Consider the following 21,495-nt stretch of genomic DNA (forward strand, 5'->3'; position numbering starts at 1 on the left):
CTGACAATTTCATGATATGAGAGGATATTGTTAGCAATATTCTTCCCAGGGATGAAGACAACTTGATTATGGCTAAAAAGAGCATCAATCACCACCTTCAATCTATTAACGATGATTTTTGCAATAAACTTGCAAAGAAGGTTAGCAAGAGATATGTGGCGAAGGGAGGTAGCCGGAACAATCCCCTCATCTTAAGAAAAAGGCAGATAAAAGTCTGGTTGATGCTTCTAATACTTGAAGGATTGAAGAAGAAACTACGGACTGCTTTAATAAGATCCTCAACAATATCCCAACCAGCATGGAAAAACCCAAGCTGAAACTGTCAGGGCCATGAGCTTTATCAGATTTATGGGATTTAATAGCAACCAAAATCTCCTCATCAGAAGGAATGAAAGAACCCTGCAACCTTATTAGTAGTCTTTCAACATTACTAGGACTTTTGTTTAGATAATATAGATATTGGAATAATTCGACAACTTGTCCATTTTATTGTATGGATTAGTAGATACTGCATTGATTGGGGAGGTGTTAGTTGCCATTATTCAGGAGTCTGCTATTTTGGTTTGAAATGTTGCTCTAAGATAATCATCAGATCAAAGTATTGCATGTAAAGAACAAATTGGTGACCAGGGAGGAGGTAAGGGAAAAGAAAGGGGGGGGGGGGGAGAAAAAAATAGGCAGTACTCAATGAATTTGGCAATTTCCTATAAATCCCATGTTGTTAATAATTTATTATTATCAGAGATGATATAAATGGGGGGTACAACATGACTACCGAGCTCCTCACAAGCGACATACAGTCTTGGAGGTTATCTATTAATTCTCTGTTCTTTGCTCGCTTTTCTTGTTTGCTCCCTGCTCGACTTTTTGCTTCTTCTTTGGGTTTTCTGCAAAGCGAAAAATCAAGTAGCGTTCACTAGTCACATTAATTTTAGACAAAACTAAAACTTCAAGCTTCTCAGAAAAACAAGGAGAGTAAATACCTGAATCACATTTTGGTGTTGGTATGGGAATTGGGATTGTGACTCGAGGGATGTAGACGCCATAAGAACCCTTAGGTTTTGGTGTTGACATGTATACTGGGTTTGTAATTTGAGGGATGAAGACACCAGTTGACTTGTGTTTTGGTTTTGATTTGGGTATTGGATTTGTGACTTTAGGGATGAAGACACCAGTTCCATTCATGGTGTTTGGGGTGGTTGAACTCAGGATTCAGTAATAAGCCCGACTTCATCGTCATCTGCTATCAAAAGCAGCATCTGCTTCTTCAGATGAGCATAGAGGCCATCATCGTCGTTGTCACTGTAACTGTCGCCAACGATATGGCTATGGATGTCTAGTTTCATGGTTTCCATGAAGGAGAGGCTCCCATGGTTGTCCATGAGTGGGTGAGTTGATATGGAGAAAAGAGATGATGAGAGATTATAAAGGGGGGAGAACACAAGGAAACTCAATTGATAGGCTTGTTGGTAACGTAAATTGGTTGGGGAAATGCTTTTCACATTGAAACTAATGCCACGATTTATTGAAGGGTCTCTGACACTGTGGTGTCTCTTCAATTATGGTGCCCCTGCCCCCTGCTACAGGTATTGGCCTATCTATTGTTAGATGGGTGTTAGAAGGGTGTAATTTTCTGCATTTGATGGGTATAATTGTAAATGAAGCCTGCACGAGGGGTACTCTTATTTAACTAGAGGTTATTATTTACTGTTTGTTGATGGAAAACTGCTAATTCTGCTCCTTGCCAGAGGGTGCTCTTTACTCCCTCTTTACAGTGGGACGAGGTGGGCTCCTCGTGAATCATTAGTCATTATTACTCGTTACACGGGGCTAGTGCTGGTGGTCTTGGAAAGTTCCTCTACACAGCTGGCTAGTGTTCTTGTTCACTGCTGAGAGACTCTCGACTGAATTGTGTACTAGAATAGTGAAAATTACACAGCTCTCTCCAACTAAGTAAAATAATTTGCTAAATATTTTCTAATTTAAAAAACAATTAATGCTAACCCAAAAAAAGAAAAAAAAAAAAAAAAAAAAAAAAAAGGAAAAATGGAAAAAGAAAGCAAGCTTAATTACCTACAACTCTTCTTTTGCACTATAATAACATCCTCTCTCGATTGGGTATAATCTTTAAGCATTCGTAGAGATTGGCAATTAGTTAATTATAAGCATATTTTTGTAAAGGGAAAAAGATAGTCACACAACCGCGGTATACATTGTACTTGTCTTCTCACATGTACATGTCAGATATGTTGACATTTTATGTGCCACCATCAAACCTAGTTTAATGAGATTAAATTAATTAATTATAATTTTATATTATGTACTTATTATAATTGTACTATTATATGCAACTGCACAAAAGTACCGTTTATCTGTTCATAACTATGGATATAACTAGGCATTGTGTCTCTATGGTTGCCACATTGTATATTTTCCAATAGGGATTGGCGTAGAAATATAAATGTTGGGACTTATATGTGTTAATCACTGATCCATAGTAATTCCGTAATGTTTCACCGCCTATTTTGTTTGGGGCAACAAGAATTTTGGTTGTTTCCTTTTCCCGTACCTGAGAGGCACTTACTGTGCATTCGTGTTTTGTGCGTCTATGACTCTATAGTGTGTCAATGGTTGATATCTATCGACAAGAATGACTACACACTTGTAGGTCGGCCTACATGGTATAAAGGGTAATGGTTGAGAACAAGGTTTCTACTTCCTGTTTAGAGAGAACATCCAAGTAGGAGAGTTATTGGACTATAACTGGTCGAAATCCAGGGCTCAATAGTTGTTTTTTAAAGTGTTTGTGAAAATATTTTCTTTTAGGGATTTTTTCTTGTACCACCCTTGAAAATATTCATAACTTCCTGTAACCCCCAGAATTTGAAAAAAGATCTCGTATATCCCTCACTTTCATAAGAAAATTTCTAATAAATCCATTCCGCTAGAAGGAAATCATTAAGTGCTGATGTCAGCAGTTTACTATTATCTAAATGGCCAAACTACCCTTGGGTATGGATAATCTTACCGTTATACCCTTCACTTTAAAAAACCTAAATTGTGGGATCCACCACTTCTTCTTCTTAAAGTGCGTGCGAGAACGTGCGGCGCTGTCCCATATCTTCTTGAAACCTAAAATACAGGCTTTTTATTCTTCTTCTTCTCTCTCTCTCCCCCTCTCCTTGAGTGTCGAAGGAAAGCGTGGGACTGCACTCACAGCTTAAAGAAGGAATTGTTTTGAAGTTCCAAGCAGACTAATTGTGGCCAACTATTAATGAAGTGAGGCAAAGTCTCTCCTGAAAGTGAGTTACTACACATTCCAAAATTAGATATCATTGCCAAATTTGATAGGGAAGAAGGTAAGACCCAAGTGAGTGAATTTATTGAAAGGTCTAGGAAGGTGAGGTTAGTGCAATGCCAAGCTCAGGAGGAATCATACAATATAATCCAGAAGCATGGAGATCAAGTAACTGAAGCATACTGAGTTGGCCTAGAGAAGAAGGAATCTGACCTCCCAATGAATTATTGTTTAATGTGAGAACATGAAGCTTGCGAAGCAAACCAATCTCAGCAGATGATATACCTCTGACAAATCTGTTGACCCCTAGACATAGATCTTTGTGACCGGTGAGCTCAGACAGGTTTGAAAGCAATGGTCCTTCAAAGAAATTCTCAGTAAGATTGAGATATTGAATCTTGGGTAGACTGGTAACGAGTGAGATCGGTAAAGGACCCGTCAGGTTGTTCTGTGAGAGATCTAGGTAAATCAGATTTTCGCAGTGGAGAATGAAGGGGAATTCAGAAAGTGAATTGAGAAATAAGCTTAGGTATGTCAGTTGAGGCATGCCAATGAACTTAGATGAGTCAGGGGATTCCAAATAATTGGATCCAAGATCCAAGTGCAAAACATTATGAAGATTGCTGAGCTGATAAGGAATTGAACCGACCAAATTGTTGCTACTGAGAGAATACATAGCGCTGACAATTGCCCCATCTCCGAGGGGGTGAAATCAGTGAAATTATTGTTCCCAAGGTTCAATAAAATAAGTTTGGATAAATTACCAATTCCAGAGGAAATCGATCCCTGGAGATTGTTGGAAATGAGATCCTAGAGGGTCAGATTTGGTAGTGATGTGAAGTTGAGCAGGTCGAGTGTCCCGGTGAGATTTGAGTTTGACAGGTTTATCTCAGAAACACTTCCGGCATCGTTGCAAACAATGCCGGTCCAGTTACAACAATTAGTGATGTTGCAGGGGAAAGAGACATGATCCAGTGAATGGACGGCGATACCTGTTCTTGGAGGAGTTAGTGAGTATGATCTTGAAAAACGTTCCATACGTTACTGTGTGTGTATATAGAGTTTTTTTGGTCAAGCTTGTGCAAACTTCAACCTACTTTAATGGAGATATATTCTTTTTAGGAAACCACGTGTTAGTGTCCTATTGAGTGTTTAATAGTTAAGTTTTTTACACTTTAGCTAGCACCAAATTTCATTCATTATCTATTAAGAGTTATATTTGGAAAGGAATTGCTATTAATCTTCTATAAGTAGGAATCCTATTATGTTTCTAATTTTAGTTTAGCTACTTAGAGTTGTAATTGGGATAGGATTGCAAAGTCAAATTACCTTTTTCATAAAGGAGTTATGCTAAAGTTATTGAATTGCAATGTGATTTCATAATATAAAATGTAAGATTAATTTTTCCAATCTACCCTAAACAAAATATTATGTTTTCAATTATAAATTTGTTAGCTAATAGGGCCGCGTATAAAATTTGAATCGTTGTTAATGGAACAGAATTTCATTGCTTCATGATATAATCATCACATCTACATCCATTAATAGTTGTAAGCTGTTATTGTCACAATCTTCGTTTGCAATATCAACCACATTGGATATTGGTTGTTTAGGACACAACAACTCAGCTTTATCCCAATTAAATGGGGTCGGCTACATATATCCTATTTTTCCAATTAGTTCTATTCAAAACCATATAAGATTCCAACATAGTTGTCAGGGCGTGGCCTAGGCGTCGCCAAGGCGGCGATTTGGCGTCCTGGAGGAAAAAGAAGTTCATGGCAGTGCTACGATTTACGCGACTCACAAATGGCGGTCGCCATTGGCTGATAGGCGTTGCTATGGCATTGCCATGGACGCCAGGTCACGCCTGATTCACTAGGTGGTGGATTTTTTTGTAAAATGCAGGGTGATTTTGATGGGGTTATGTTGATTTTTGATGATTTGATGTTGCTTAATGTTGGTTTTATATATTATGGGGTATATATTTTAGGCCAACCTATAGCATTTTTAGCTCCTTAGATTTGCAATAAATGACTTCCCCATGCGGGAACATTCAAACGCCTCCATTGCACATGTCCGTGCCACCTCAGACGACTTCTCTATATTGGAACATCCTCATTTCAGCCACATTAAGTTTAGGATATAATTCTTATCAATTTTCTAGTATTATAGATGGTGCTTGTATGTATCTTGAGTTTTTCCAATATTCAGGCAATCTTTTAGGTTTGATTAACAATCTTCTGATTTTATGATTCTAAACCTTTTCTGAGATGAGTGTGGAAAGAAAATTACAGAACTACTAATAAGAAAGGGAAGAGAAGGAGAAAAACCCATAAAATTGATGCTAAAAATAACGTTGCTTATTTTTGTTAGCCGTCTATCAGATTGTTAATATTCATGCTTAACATTGACATGGTAAAAAAGTGATTCCATAATGTCAATAATTGTTACTAGTCATGCTTTACATTGACATGATCATTATAGTGAGTTAATTTTTTGACTGCATGAAATGTATGATGCATCATTTTCAACATCACTTGAAGTGGCCTTACCTTTACAAGAAATACTAGACTAGCGTTGCAAGCCTATGACAGTCGCAATTTACTACTGTCTATCCAGCCGCTCATTTGATTGGCCCCTCTATGTAAAACAGTGTAACCCAATGTATTGATAAGCTAGCTAAAGTCATTACTTATGACGTCTTGGGCATATTGTATTGAGCAATTGGATTGATAGTCATACGTTTTAACATCATGGTGCTTGCAACTCTACCTTTATAATTTTGGTTGCATGGGTGAAATACAGTAGCCTTACAACATTCCTGGAATCTCTGTTAAGGTAATCTGGATATTGGAATAATTCGACTGCTTGTCTATTTCATTTTATGGATTTGGTAGATACTGCATTGATCGGGGAGGTGTAAGTTGCCATTAGTTAATTATCTGCTCTTTTAGTTTGATAATCATTACATCAGAGTATTGCATCTAAACAACATTTTTTTTGGACAACATTTTTTTGGAGGGGGGGTGTTGTGGAGGGGGAAGGGTGAAGAAAGTTGGCAGTACTCAATGAATTTGGCAATGTCCTATAAGTCCCATCTCGTTATTAGTCATTATTATTATTGGAGATGTATGAGATGGGTGGTACAAACATGACTGCAGAGCTCCTAACAAGCGACATTCAGTTTTCGGGGGTTATCTATTAACCTCGGTTCTTTGCTAGCTTTGCTTTTGCTTGTTTGCTCCCTCGAGTTTTGCTTCTCCTTTGGTTTTCCTTCAAAAAGAAAATCAAGTAGCATTCACTAGTCACATTATGTTCAGACAAAAGTAAAACTTCATACTTCTTAAAAAACGAGGAGTAAATACCTGAGTCGCGTTTTGGTGTTGGTATGGGAATTGGGTTAGTGTCTGTAGGTATGCAGATGCTAGAAGTACCCTTGTATTTTGGTGTTGATATGGGTACTGGGTTTGTAACCCGAGGGATGAAGACTCCAGTGGTCAGTCACATTTATTAGAAGTGGACAATAGAGTGGTTTTACCTGCCAAAGCTCATCTACATATTATTGTAACATCTGCTGATGTAGCTTATAGTTGGGCTGTACCTTCCTCAGGTGTTGAATGTGATGCTGTATCTGTTCGTTCAAAATAGACCTCTATTTCGGTACAACGAGGAGTAGTTACCGTGGTCAGTGCAGTGAGATTTGTGGTATTTTGTTTTTGATTTGGTTATTGGATTTTTGACTCGAGGGATGAAAGACACCAGTTCTATTTATGGTGTTTCTGTGGTTGAACTCAGGGATGCAGTAGTAAGCCTGGCTTCATTGTCATCTGTTATCAAAAGCAGCATCTGCTTCTTCAGATGAGCATAAAGGACATCATCATCGTCACTGTAACGGTTGTCGACAACTATGTGTTTATGGGTCTGTCTAGTTTGTTTCCATGGGGGAGAGGCTCCCATGGATGTCCATGAGATGGTGGGTTGATATGGTGGAAAAGAGATGAAGAATATAAGGGGGAGTGGGGAGAGAACATAAGGAAACTTGAATTGTTTGGAGTCATTTTTAGAGGTGTAGGTAACGGAAAAGTAGTTGGTGAAATGTGTTCTAACATTGAATTCAGGGGCGGGGACACTCTCCGGGGCAATGGCAGGGGCAGGGGCAGGGGCAGGGGCAGGGGGAGGGTCTGGGGAACGGGAACGGACGTGCCCTTGTGTCTGTGGTCATTGGGTGCCCCTGTGTTTGTGGCGTAGGGGCCTGCGTCAGACAGTAGACTTTGTCCTTTAAATTAGTGCCACTATTAATGGAAGGTTTGTCCATCCTCCTTGCCGGAGGATGCTCTTTACTCGTTGGGCCAGTGCTGATTATATTTCGAACTTGTTCACTTATGAGAGACTGGATCCATGACTGGATTGTGTATTAGAATAGAATAATGAAAATTACTTTTCTCTCTCCAATTAAGGAAAATAATTGATTAAATATTTATAGCTTTATTTGGTTGCAAGGGGATTAGAGGAAAGGAAAGTGAAATTTTAAAACTTAAAAAGAAACTTTTATAATCATTACCCATGTGACTACATCACCGACTCTAAATCATTCTATATTTGATACCAACTAATTTAAAGTATGTTTAGGGATACCAACGGATAGTTGAAAATCTGAATTTGATTAGCATTTGTAGTTGTCTAGGGGTATTCATATTTGGAAAGTATTTGTATTTGTTCGATTCTCCAATAATATTTTTATATATTATATGTATTGATTGCCGATTGAATATATCCTATAATATATTCACGTTTTTAATCCCATTAGCATTGTTGGAAACCAGGTTTTTCGACTCGACTTGTCCGGTCAAAAACTTAGCGAGTCGACCTGGTTAAACCTAGTCAGGCCAAGTCTTGTTTTTTTCTATTATATATATATATATATATATATATGTAATAAATATGTAAATAAATCATAATAATACAGAAAAATATGAAAAATGCAGGAAAAAAGAAGAAGAAAATCACATATCAATAATTTGAGGGTTGCAAGCAAGAGTCTTTCTCTTGGTTAGAACGTTAGGTTAGGGTTAAGGATTAGAAAATATAAATTATATCATTCAACAATCCAACCTCCAATAAAATAAGAACTTTGGATTTAGGAATACAGGAAGTTTCTTGGGTCCCAAGCTCCTTTTGGTAAAATCGTAAAAGGAAAGGAGTTGGAGAAGTTACTAAGTTAAGAGTCTTGGGGTTTGGGATTGTAAAGAGATTCAATTTATTTGATTCTTTTTTTAAGTGCCTTTTGATATAACGACTAGATTCGGTGGGTTTTTCAAGACTCAGCCAGAAAAATGAGTCAATGTAGAATTGTTTCGACTCATCTTGAGTCTTGTTTTTTATTATTTTATTTTATTTTTTTTTTATTTTTTTTTAACACAGGGCGAGTATCGGTGACTCTTGACCAGGAATCTCAAATTTTGACTTGACTTGGGCGAGTCTTCCCGATCAAAACCTGGTTTTCCAACTATGCCCATTAGTGGCATTACAACCTGTATTTCTGAAAGAATATTAAAGAGTCCCATTATTGGCATTACAATTTCTGATAAGAATTATAAAGAGCCCCATTACTGGCATTTACAGTTTGTATGTCAAATTACCTTTCACTATTGAGGATTCCTCGTCTTCCTCGGTTTCTCCTTGAATGATAGTAGAGGCAGTTCGTAGTTCTACCTTCCTCATGTGCCAGAGGTTGCTTGGAAGATACATGCGTTTGGACGCTAATAGTCTCTTAAGCTGGTGCATTTTGGGAATATGAATCCTGTCCTAGTGGGCTTTATTTAATGAAATAAGTATGGTGAAGTTATGGATGGGGGAGTCGTCTTTGGTAGTCTTAAGTGGTTAATGGTCATATAGGATGTATAAGGGAGCTCTTAGTGATGGGGGGAGCTATTGATTACAGTTGGAACTTAGAAGTCGGGACAAATTTTTATTTTACATGTTTGATCAGTGTAATGCATTTCCATAATGCACCTTTACACTAGTGTAGTCCATGGCGGGTGAGAGTGCAAGCACCTTGACGCGTAGGGTCTCATGTTGACTTAAGATGTGATGACTTTTATGATTGGATGTTTTTTTCTTGCTTGGATTCAGATGTATTGTTTAGGATGTGCTCTCGACACTTTCTATATGAGCTCAATTTTCTATTCCATTGTTGGATTAATGACTTCCAGTTGCACAAGTGAGAGAATGCAATGTTTTTATCATGTATGGATTAACATCTAGCCATTGTATGAGAGTGTAGATTACTGGATGAGTGTTGACTGATATGCTTGGTTGGATGGATGGAGCCCAATGTGGGAGGTGATCTCCTTAGTGGGTGGTGGCTTTAATTAACCTGCTCTAAAGTGTAAGACATTAGTTTATTATCTGTGGGCTTATTAACAATTGAGCCCCTTATGGTAGATATATCAATCGTTCTATTTCACAAGGTTGATCCTTGCTTCCCGATTGTAGTGTTAGCAATACCAATTAGTTGTTAACCTTAGCAATTGTAGAGGAGTGTATAAGATTAATAGTGGGAGCTCTTTTTCCGTAGAAATGTGTTCGCTCAAGAAGTGTTCCAAAAGACGTTGAGCATAAATGAGAAAATTGTTTGTGGAGAAAAATAATATGGATTCATATTTATATTCATGAAAATTATATAGGAACAACAAAGCGGTGGTGGAGAATTCTTATACAAACAATATGGATTCGGGTATGGCTCCTATTCGATTATCTTATTATTATTATTATTGTTGTGTTAATTGATCCGTCATATTGATCCTATCAAATAAATCTATCAGCTTATGACTATCTCGCCCTTCGAATGCTAACGTGGTATAGGTTAAAAGCCCATTCTAGAATGGGCCTCATTCTTTTGCATGTTCCTGTTTATAAGAATGGAAATCCATTCCAAATGGCTTTTTGGGCATTCTAGAACGTATTCTTGACCTAGAATACATAGCAAACACAACCTAATTAATATTGTACAAATTTACAAGGACAAAGTTTTCCTTTACCGGTGCCAGAATGTTGGGATGGTCTAGATTGGACCCCCCTCACTCCCCTCTACGGTGTTCTTATAAGAACTAATTAACTCATCCAACTCGAGATAATGGAAGTTGTTTTGGTAAACTAATGAAAGTTCTAATGAGAGCGGACCAGGTTCACCTACAAGAACGTCCCTGGCCTATGGATTTAGAATCAATTTTCTCTCTCTTCATTTAATAGATTCTAAATCCACGGACTAGGAACGTACGAGAGCATTATTGTACGTGAACCTAATTTGTTTGTACGTGAACCTGATCCGTTCACAGTTCTGATCAAGTATGTATTGTCTTTGTTTATTTATTTATTTTGGTAGGAATTCAAGTATATAAGTATTGTCGATACTTGATATTAAAGCTCCATATGCAAGGAAAAGAAACTCCTATACAAAAGTAACAAGCTTTCTTTCATTAAAAAAAAAAAAATAAAAAAAAATCTTCAAATAAAACTACAACTCAGACCCAGACAGACCTAGAAATACAACATTGATGAAATAGGTTACAAGAATGTTAACAAAAAACCCAAAGCCCTAACGTTCATGACTGATGCAGTAGTTTGTTCCTAGAAGCCTAACGAGTCATGCCTGGATTAGCAGTTGGGGGAGTTGTAGCAGCAGCTCGGTTCCACCTGTCACCATTGGCTTGCCAACCTATACATAATCACCAGAAGCAAAATACATTAAGCAGACTTTATCTATTATATAAATAGTAATCAAATGAATACTATCTGTGGTCTATAATTAATTATTATAAATAAAATTTCAAAAATAATTAATAAATACAATACAAATCATACCAAAGAAAGCTTTAATTAATTACAAGTAACTGTTTTAAATATCAAAATAAAATTGATTCTTTAAAATATTATTCAATTTGTGGGATAATTTGTTCATAAAGAAGGTATTACACTATCACATATAAAAATGAAGTGGGTAATCAAGTTTCCAACCCTCCTGGAAACCATACTAGTATATTTAGGATTACATTTATCACATGTTACTAGGGAAACTTCTTCATCATTCAAAGTAATTTTGGCCTGGATTGATGATTTGGATTACATTTTTTTAATTTGGAGCCCGTTTGATGTGCCACCTATCAAATTTGATGGCTTATCTCAACTATATTATTTGTATCATATGAATTTTTCATCTTGATTGACAAACTATGTTAGAAGACATGGGATTTGTGGTCGATATCAAATTTTGACTATGGCTAGATGATGATGTGGACAAAATCAAATATGCATCACTAATCGACCTGGCATATGGTAGTTATAGTAGGCACACTAAAAAATGGTTTCAGATGAAGGTATAACATAATCCTGCATTCTTAGCCCCCCTATTACATAAAAAAAACAATTCTAGGGGAAAGAGTTCTCCGAGCAAGTGGCATAGGGAGTGCACCCATGAAGAGCGATGAGATAGTTTTGTATGTAGAGGGCAAAAAGTTCACATCATGTGTGTGTGAGAGAGAGAGAGAGAGAGAGAGGGGTGCTATTGTTCCTTCTATGGTTGGTGGCTCAAAGAACCTTTTCCCAGATTGTAAATGTAATGGGCTAGAGTTTATGTTAGAGTTTTACAAGGGCTGATGAACCCAATTCCAGGAGAGCGGATCAGGTTCATGTAAGAGAACATATGAGAAGCACCCTGGTCCATGAATTTAAAATCAATTTTCTCTCTCTTCATTTAATAGATTTTAAATCCATGGATTAGGGACGTACGAGAAGAACCTGATCTATTCTCCACTCGCAATTGGCCTATTAGATCAGTTCTAGAGACCCGATTGGGGTTTTGAACCCGCTAGGCAAGTGAATGCAATCCAAGTCCACTAATACAGTTGGACATTTATATGCTAACGGTATACCCATGTCTGTCTATCTCTCTCCTCCTCCCCTCTCAGCCCTCCTATTAGTTGAATCATGAACTCCACGAAAGCCAGTGACACACATAAAAACTCTTCCCATAAAAAAATGTAAAGCAATGGACACAGTAGAGGAGACAGAAGGATAGAGATATGTATACCTATAGAAGGATCAACACCACGGATCTTGAGCTCTCTGTACTCTTGACAAAGGGCACAACTCATGCAGCAACAATGAACAAGAAAATCTGCGCATGGATCTTCCTGCAGCGAATACATTGCCCTCAGCTTGGTTCTATATGTACATGAATAGAGGCATGAACACCCAAATATTCCCAACGCGTACCAGGTCAGCCCTGCAACCACACAACTTGGGTTTCCTTTGTCTACTACCTCAGCAATCTGCCCAAAGGAAACGCATGGGCAACACCAGGTGAAGAGACCTTCAACATCACAAAAGATACAACACAAAACAAACAAAGAAAAGATCAGAGAGAGAGAGAGAGAGAGAGAGAAAGAGAGAGAGAGAGAGAGAGAGAGAGAGAGATTTGCAGTTTGTAGAGTAAGACAAGGGAGAAGCTTACAATTTGTAGGATCCTTGAAACAATCGCAGAGACCAGTGGACCATGGCTCTATAGTAGTGTTAATACCATTATTGTTGCCATTAAGGTTCTGGTGGTTGTTCCCATTTGGATATGGTGCAGCAGCTCCTTGAGGTGCTGATTTCTGTTGGGCTTCCCCGTTTGGTTGATACATTGTTGCCTCTACAAATCTTAACTATGTAGAGAAACAATGAAAGAGAAAGAAAGTGACCACAGGGAATGAAGCTATAGGAAACAGGTAACAGAGAGAGGGGGAGAGGGCGACAGGGAGCAGTGGTTATAGGCGATTTCGCAAGTGTTAATGGGTGGTGGTGCTTGGTATTTAAATAGCATCTCTTAGTCACATAATGGGTATAAAATACTAAAGGTTTTTATTTTTTTTATTTTTTATGAGAAAGAGTAGAAATGTGGAACTGAGAAAGTCCTTTGCATTATGCTTTGGAGGTTAGTCCATGTCACAAAATGTAGCCTCTGAGAAGGTCCCGGCCACAATTCAGCTAATTCTTCATTCTTTAGTTATTTAGAGAGAGAGAGAGAGAGAGAGAGAGAGAGAGAGAGAGAGATGATGATGCATATATAACAGATCTTATGTGGACGGCTGGGCCAAGATACGTAATGGTATGACAAGATCACAATACGTATTCGGTATATTCCTCTGCATGTAGTAAAGGACAACTGGCTAAGTGATGGATCACTCCTTTGCACGATGGTGAATGGTGAGCGACTATATTTTGAGGACATTTTGGGTCAACAGAGGGGAGTAATAAAGACTAATGATTTGAAGACTATAATATGTCTCTTTAGAATATGCTTCCACGCATTTTCCTATTGGTTTGCTAGTTGAGACCAGTTCATCTTCTTTTATGTGAACAATATGTTTCTTCTATGTTTTGCTGTTAGTTTTCAGTATTTGGTAATATCTAGGAGGTGTTTGATGAAATGCTTAGATGAAATGCTAAGTATTCTGAAGTGAAGAACAAATTTTCATCATATATGTATCCAAACAATATTTCCATTCTCAGTTAAGAATGCATTCTGCATTTTGAGAATGGGAATGCACATTCTGAGAATAATGAGAATACATGCCAAACACAGCCTAAAATTCTAAGGGGGTGTTTGGTTCAGTAAATATTTGGGATGACTTTTTTTAGAATGATAATTCTTAATTTTTGGAGTTGTTTGGTTCCACTAGGATGACCCTCATAAGTGAGCATCCTACTTTCCATGAATGACTATATTACAAAGGATGTGTTCCAAATCTGAGTTTACCTCAACACTTAAATTCAGATTTGAGCAACCTTTTTACCACTTAGTATAAAAGGAGAAAGCGAAAAGGTGTTCTCTACGGAAGCCAATATCTCAACCCACGAGAAACATGTACTAGCCTTAAGGCAACCAAATGATATTTTAGAAAGAAACATAATTCAGAAGAATGTCTATCAAAAGATTGACATTCATATCCGATACATACATCATTTGATTTACCGAACCAAACACCCCCTAAACTAATCTTGGTCCATTATGATTTTTAAAAAATGCTTAACTTGGGAAGAGATCATATTTTTTGATGGTAAAAGTAGAAGAGGTCGTTATATATACCGCCAGCTAGCATTTTTGATGGCCATTTGAATATGTTAATATATATATATATATATATATATAATGTTATGTTATGTTGGACGTGGGCGATACTTACAGTGGCATTACTCAAACTTGATTAGTTGGAAGTAAGCTGTATAGGCCTCATTATCTATGGTGGAGATTAAAATTGAGAATATATTTAGCATACATGATGTCCATGATGTTCGCAATTATTAGAATCAAGCCCCATGACCATGACCCTAGCTGGATATTTATATAAATAAAAGGTAAATGAACATATATATTATTTTTATTTTTTTTGAGAATAAAAATTGCATCAAGGAGATCATACAAGAACACCCTCAAAGAAGCAAAGAATGATGAAAACAAACCTCTGAAAGGGAGAACAAAAGCTTCATAAATAAGCCTAATCTCGAGACCTTAGCTAGAGACAATTTACCGATTCTTTGAACAATTTGAGCTGAAGGACTGAAAGTGATTGCTTTTAGTTTTGATTTCAAACTTCGTAGAACTCCATATTTGTCTCCAAGAACGTGACAACTTGGACCACATCCGCTTGTTCCTTTTGCACCATAGATAACAGATAATGGCCTGAAAAATCAGTTTGACAATTAAGGCACTATTTGACAATGTTTCGTTTTTACTGTTTCTGCATTTTTTTTATTCCCTAAGACGGAAAAACAGACTAAAAAGCATTTGATAAAGTTGTTCCGTCTCAACCGTTTTTAGAAACATAAATCAAACTTTAGGCCTATTTACAATTCTAGAGAAAATTTTTCGTTGTTACTAGAAACGAATTTGAGATAAAAAAAAAGAAGGCTGTTGTGCCAGGTAAATCTCTCAACTATTTAAACCTAAAAAAAAGCAACCGAACTCTCTTTCCCTTTTGGACATTTGATGATACTATTGAGATTTTTTGTGGCATTATGTTTGCAAAAAACATTTCGACAAATAGGTTTATCAAACACCAAAAAATCCGGTTTTGTTTCTGAAAACGTGAAAAACCGTTTCTGCTGTTTTTAGACACAGAAACAACAGAAACATTATCAAACGGTGCCTAAATAATCACAAGTGGAATTATCTTTGAATTCCTTGATCTATCTTTGTTCCCCTTCAGAAGATGGGAGAGGATTGTGAGAAGGATGACAATTATGAAGAATCCATTTTCAGATACGCATGGAGAAAAGATAACATAGCTTTTACAGTAACAACATTAACCATGACATTGATGCCTTATCTTATATTCAGTAAAGAAGTTTTTTATTTTCATTAACAAAAAGAAAAAGAAAAAGAGGGAAAAAAAAAAAATGGTTTGTTTCCTCCACAACATTCCAACATAAACACTAGTTTGATATACTGATGTTTCTATGAGCAAGGAAATCTTGGGTGGGAATGATAAGAGACAAGGCCCACTAGGTAATGAAACTATACCCTGGAATATGATATTTAAACCACATAACATCACACTTAAAAATCCATCTGTCCGAACTTGCATCATAAATAATCCAATCCCCTAAATACAGAAATTAGAACTTTGACATTATCAGAAACCCCAGTGATGAAGATCAGCGATTTGTGGTGGTTGATTGGCCAGACATGTCAGAGAAGAACTTAAAAGCATACGTAATAGCAACAATGGAGATGGAAGAGGCTCTGGAAAATATGAAGATATCATCCGCATAGGAACGTTAGTCAACGTAGAGCTTAGCATTTAGGGACAGTATCAAGTAACTTATGCTTTAACTTCCAATTAAGGCAATTGGAAAGACTTTTCATAACCAGGGAAAAAAAGAAGGGAAAAGGGGGAAACCCAGTCTAATTCCCAGTTTAAGAGCAAAGAATCAAATAGGGGAGCCATTAACCAGAATAGACATGTGAATAGTAGATATGCATAAATGAATCCAATGCATAAAAACTAGAGGGAAATTCATATGGTCCAAAATCTTCATAATAAAATCCCACTTCAAAGTATCAAAAAATTTAATGATATCAATCTTCAACATGGTTGAAGGTGGGAGTTCACTCTTTCAAAACCTCTAAGAATTTTATTACAAAGAAAAATATTGTCTACAATGCTTTTTCCCATAATAAAGGCAGATTGGTTCATACTCGCAAGATCCCCAACAACCAATTCCAATTGAGTGGCCAAAATTTTAGCAATGAACTTCTTAAGCAATTACTGATATATATGGGCCTGAAATCACTAACCTTGAAAGCCCCATCAAGCTTAGGAGTGATGCAGATGAAAGAATGGTTAAAAATCATATTATTGGAGCATATAGAAGTCTTTGTACTTCTCTCAATTCATTATATGTCAGAGCTATTCTTAAATTAGCTCTAATTTGTCTATTCTTTAATTTTTCTTTTCAAGTTGTACAACTCATTCATCTTAACTCATTTCAATGTTTATATGCTATTTATTTTGCACTGCCAGAATATTCATCTCCATATATTATTACTGGTTGCATAATTGCTTTATAACATTTTTCTTCAAGTTTTAATAAAAATTGTAGATTAGATAACACTTTAGATGTACCTCTTCACTTATTTTTTTAGATGAATGAATAATATATTGGAACAAAGAAAAAGAAAAAGAAAAACAAAACTACGCCACAAGAGAAAGTCACAGGGTGAGCACCTCTTCATTCCATTCACCTATACTAATCCTTTGTGCAACTTCATCGACTCTGTTCTAATTATTTATATAATATTACACCCATCGCATAATATATATCGAGGAGTGGGATGTCTTATTCTGCTATCCTAAATGGAAATATTGTTCCTCTTTTGGGTACCTTTTTTTATTTCTCTAAGGGACATGCTAATAATGAAGGTTCAATATCTCATTTCGTTTCGGTGTTTCGGTGGGTTCAGAGTCACCAACTCGGCAAGATCTCGGTGAGTTGGTGTATTTTTTTTTTTTTTACTTAGTTGACTGTTTCGGTGGTCAAACAGTCATATTTTGACCTGAAACTTGGTGGGTAGCCTGTTTTAAGGTTAATAAATATGCTTAGAACATAAATTTGCAAAAATATTAGAACATGACATTGTTTTAGAGTTACAACCTTGTTTGGCAGTAACTGTCGAACTGTTCTGGAGATTTTACCTGCTTCATTGCTAGAACAAGATATAATATGATAGTAAAACATATAAATATTGCATCTAAGTCATGATCAAAGCCACCACCAATATTAATTAATTAATATTAAGAGTACTAGAGTAATATACTATGCAACTTCCTAATTTACAAGTCCCAACTAAAGTCATCCACTTAACATATTAGTTACACAACAATACAACAATAATTATAATGACTATCTAGTATCTACTAGTGTCTAACATATAAAAAATCTAGAAGCATACAACATATATTTATGTACTATTTAAAAAAAAAAAAGGTTTTGGAGAAAGAACTTTACCTTTACTAAGCTTGGAATGTGTATATCTTGTTGGATATCGAAATTTCGGCCGAAATATTGTACAACTACTAATACGAAATACGTTTCATTGTGACAAAAAAAAAAAAAAAATCAAAATTTCCGAGATCTCGCAAGATTTCGAACCATGCTAATAATGCAACATCATGGGCATCATGTTAGCTACTTCCTTCAAATTTTATTCTGAAAATTAAGAAACAGATTGAAGCCGACATCCTAACTAAGCTCCTTTACAATATACATATATTTACACGTCCCTAGATTACGTACATAACATATTCAAATGGTCAACAAAGATGCTAAATAATTCTTCTCATGTGTTTAGAACTTGAGACATTTTAAAATTGTATGGAAAAAATGGTTTGAGAGCTTTAACTACTTGACATTCTTTTAGCACTAATACTGCCAAAACTAATGTGTTTTCTTTTATGTACCACCATTGACCATTACTGGAGAACTCTGTATCAGTGAACAATTTTTTAAGTGATCAGAATAGATATCTATTTAGAAATTGAGCTTAAGAGACTAAGACTAATTAAGATAAATCCATAATATTTGCCAACAATTTTGAAATGGCTAAAACCTATTATTCTACTTCTATAAGATTGGTGCTAAAAGTTGGTGTATAATGTCTTGTATTTCGTCACAGTTTAATCCAGGGAGTACTGGTGCAGCTCCTAGACAGGCAGGACGGCGGTCCCACTAGCCAGTTAGCGGGCTGTGGGGGTTGCAAGGGGGGTAGGAGGCCCCCCTGCATAGCAGGGGGTGTAGGGGGGCGCAGCCCCCCGCTCGAATTTTTTATTTGAGGGCAATTGTAGTTTAATCCTAATTAGGGTTTTTTTCGCTATATATTTGTAGCGAGGGTTTCTTTCTCTATAATGCAAGCAATACTGAGAGGTGTGAGGATGAGCGCTGTAACCCTATTCTCCATTGATAGTGAAGTAGGATCTCATCTCACCGGGGACGTAGGCAACCTTGCCGAACCTCGTAAAATCTATGTGCATTGCTTGTTTTGTTTTTCCATTATTTTCTGCATCGTTTTAGGGTTGTGTTTCTACAAATTGATATCAGGGCTCTAGGTTTTCGTTTTCTAGGGTTTACTATCACGATGACAGGGAAGGGATCGAATGTCAAGCACGACATCGAGAGGTTTAATGAGAAGAACAATTTCATCCTCTGGCGTCAAAGGATGAAGGATCTTCTGATACAATAGGGTTTGGCGAAAACGTTGTTGGAGAAGTCGAAGAAACCTGTAAAAATTATCGACGAAGATTGGGAAGAGATGGAGGAAAATGCGGTAAGTGCTATTCGATTAAATTTTTCTGACGATGCCCTACAATATGTTGTGGGTATCGAATCTGCACCGCAGTTATGGGCGAAACTTGAAAGCATCTATATGACGAAGTCCTTAACGAACAAGTTGTTCGTGAAGAAGCAATTGTATTCTCTACAGATGGAGGAAGGTACGGATCTATTAGAGCATCTTAACATGTTCAATCAGATTGTAAGTAAACTTGCAAACCTAGAGGTTAAGATCGAAGATGAAGACATGGTGTTACTATTGCTGTTGTCGCTTCTAGAATCATATGATCACCTAGTAACGACTCTCTTATACGGGAAGGAGACCCTTGAGATGGATGAAGTTGCAGCTACCCTCATGTCCAATGATACAAGGAAGAAGGCTAGTAGTACGAAATCTCAAGGAGAAGATTTTTTCGGAGGTGATAAGGAGCAGGAAAGAGAGAGATCAAATCAGAAGGGATCTGGGAAGAGTCGATCAAAATCAAAAGGGGAAAAGACAAAGGTCTCTTGTTACTATTGCAAGAAGAAGGTCATCTGAAGAGAGAGTGCTTGAAAAGGAAGGTGGACTTAAAGAAGAAAGGTGTATATAAGGCATCTGAGGAAGCTAGCATGGCTGACAGTTCAGATGGAGATGATGAAGATGTACTCTCTATATCATCAGGTAAGAATCAACCTTCTGATTCTTGGATTTTAGATTCTGGATGTTCATATCACATGTGTCCACATAAGGATTGGTTTGATACATCAACCATATAATGGTGGGTTTGTCCTAATGGGGAATGATGCCGTATACAAGACCATTGGGATAGGCACTACCAAAATCAAGATGTTTGATGGGATAGTAAGAATCTTAGCAGATGTGAGACATGTACCAGAATTAAGAAAAAACTTAATATCTTTGGGGGCACTTGACTCAAATGACTGCAAGTACATAGCAGAAGGTGGAGTTCTCAAAGTTATTAAGGGTGTAATGGTTGTTATGAAGGGATAGCTAGTAGGAAACCTATACAGACTCATAGGGAGTACAGTTATAGGTGGAGCATCTGTGACTACAGATGCAGTATTTGATACAGATGATACCTATATGTGGCATATGCGGTTAGGGCATATGGGAGAAAGAGGATTGATGGAGCTTCATAAAAGGAAAATGTTGAAGGGAGTAAAAACTTGTAAACTGAACTTCTTCAAGTATTGTGTGTTTGGAAAACAGTGCAAGGTTAGTTTCAAAACTGCAAAACATAAGAGTAAAGCGGTGTTTGATTATGTACACGGCGATATATGGGGTCCTTCAACAACAAAATCTAAAAGTGGGGCAGAATACTCAAGGAAAGTCTGGATCTAATTCATGAAGCATAAAAGTGAGGTGTTCACTAAAGTTAAGGAATGGAAGGCTGAGGTAGAAAGGAAGACAGGAAAGAAAATTAAATACTTGAGAACAGATAATGGAGGAGAGTACACATACAAGCCGTTTCTAGAATTGTGCAAAGCTGAAGGGATTACACGTCACTTCACGGTTCCAAAGACACCACAACAAAATGGTGTAGCTGAAAGGATGAACAGAACACTTCTAGAAAGAGCTCGAAGTATGAGGCTGAATGCAGGGTTGAGCAAGAGATTTTGGGCAGAAGTAGTGAACATGGCATGTTTCCTCATCAATAGGTCTCCATCAAAGGCGATTGATTGTAAAATTCCTGAAGAGGTATGGATAGGAAAACCAGTAGATTATTCTATTATAAAAATATTTAGTTGTCCAGCCTATGCACATGTTGAGAGTGAGCAGCGTTCCAAGTTAGACTCAAAGTCTAAGCAATGTATCTTTCTTGGTTTTAAGAAAGGTGTAAAGGGATTCAAGTTGTGAGATCCAAGTTCACAGAAAGTTGTGGTTAGCAGAGACGTTGTGTTTGATGAGTCTCATATAGTGAAGTCAAATTACAATTCACAAGTAGTTGATGAAAATAAAGAAGGTTCCACTGTGCAGGTGGAGTTAGGTGAGTTAGAAACAACAAGAGAGAATGAGTCATCAAGTGACTTACCAGGACAACAGAAAGCAGTAGAAGTTCCCTAGACTGTGGCAAAGGGTAAAAGGAAGCGTACTCATAAAGCACCTATGAGATACGGGTTTGAGGACATGGTTGTCTATGCCCTCACTGTAGGTACAGGTGATCCATCTTCCTACCATGATGCTTTGAGTGATGCACAGCATGATAAATGGATGACAGCTATGATGGAGGAAATAGAATCTCTACAGAAGAACAAGACTTGGGAGATTGTGGAAAAACCCAGGGGAAGAAAAATCATTGGGTGTAAATGGGTCTTTCGTAAGA

The 21,495-nt window shown here is 37.0% G+C and overlaps 1 protein-coding gene and 1 long non-coding RNA gene across 2 annotated transcripts; both read right to left on the reverse strand.

Annotated features, from left to right (window-relative positions):
* Positions 1-692: 692 nt before the first annotated feature.
* Positions 693-3,571, reverse strand: LOC122080222. Its single transcript, XR_006140647.1, has 2 exons — positions 984-3,571; positions 693-887 (listed from the first exon to the last, which is right to left on the reverse strand). It is a non-coding gene; the product is annotated as an uncharacterized LOC122080222 (long non-coding RNA).
* A 7,183-nt stretch (positions 3,572-10,754) lies between these two features.
* LOC122078378 (protein PLANT CADMIUM RESISTANCE 3-like) lies at positions 10,755-13,140 on the reverse strand. Its single transcript, XM_042644344.1, has 3 exons — positions 12,813-13,140; positions 12,390-12,671; positions 10,755-11,018 (listed from the first exon to the last, which is right to left on the reverse strand). Exons 1-3 carry the CDS (start codon positions 12,982-12,984, stop codon positions 10,939-10,941), a joined length of 534 nt encoding a protein of 177 aa, XP_042500278.1. The 5' UTR covers positions 12,985-13,140; the 3' UTR covers positions 10,755-10,938.
* Between the last annotated feature and the right edge of the window lie 8,355 nt (positions 13,141-21,495).

Source organism: Macadamia integrifolia, chromosome 5 (assembly GCF_013358625.1).
Source record: "Macadamia integrifolia cultivar HAES 741 chromosome 5, SCU_Mint_v3, whole genome shotgun sequence".
Lineage (NCBI taxonomy): Eukaryota > Viridiplantae > Streptophyta > Magnoliopsida > Proteales > Proteaceae > Macadamia > Macadamia integrifolia.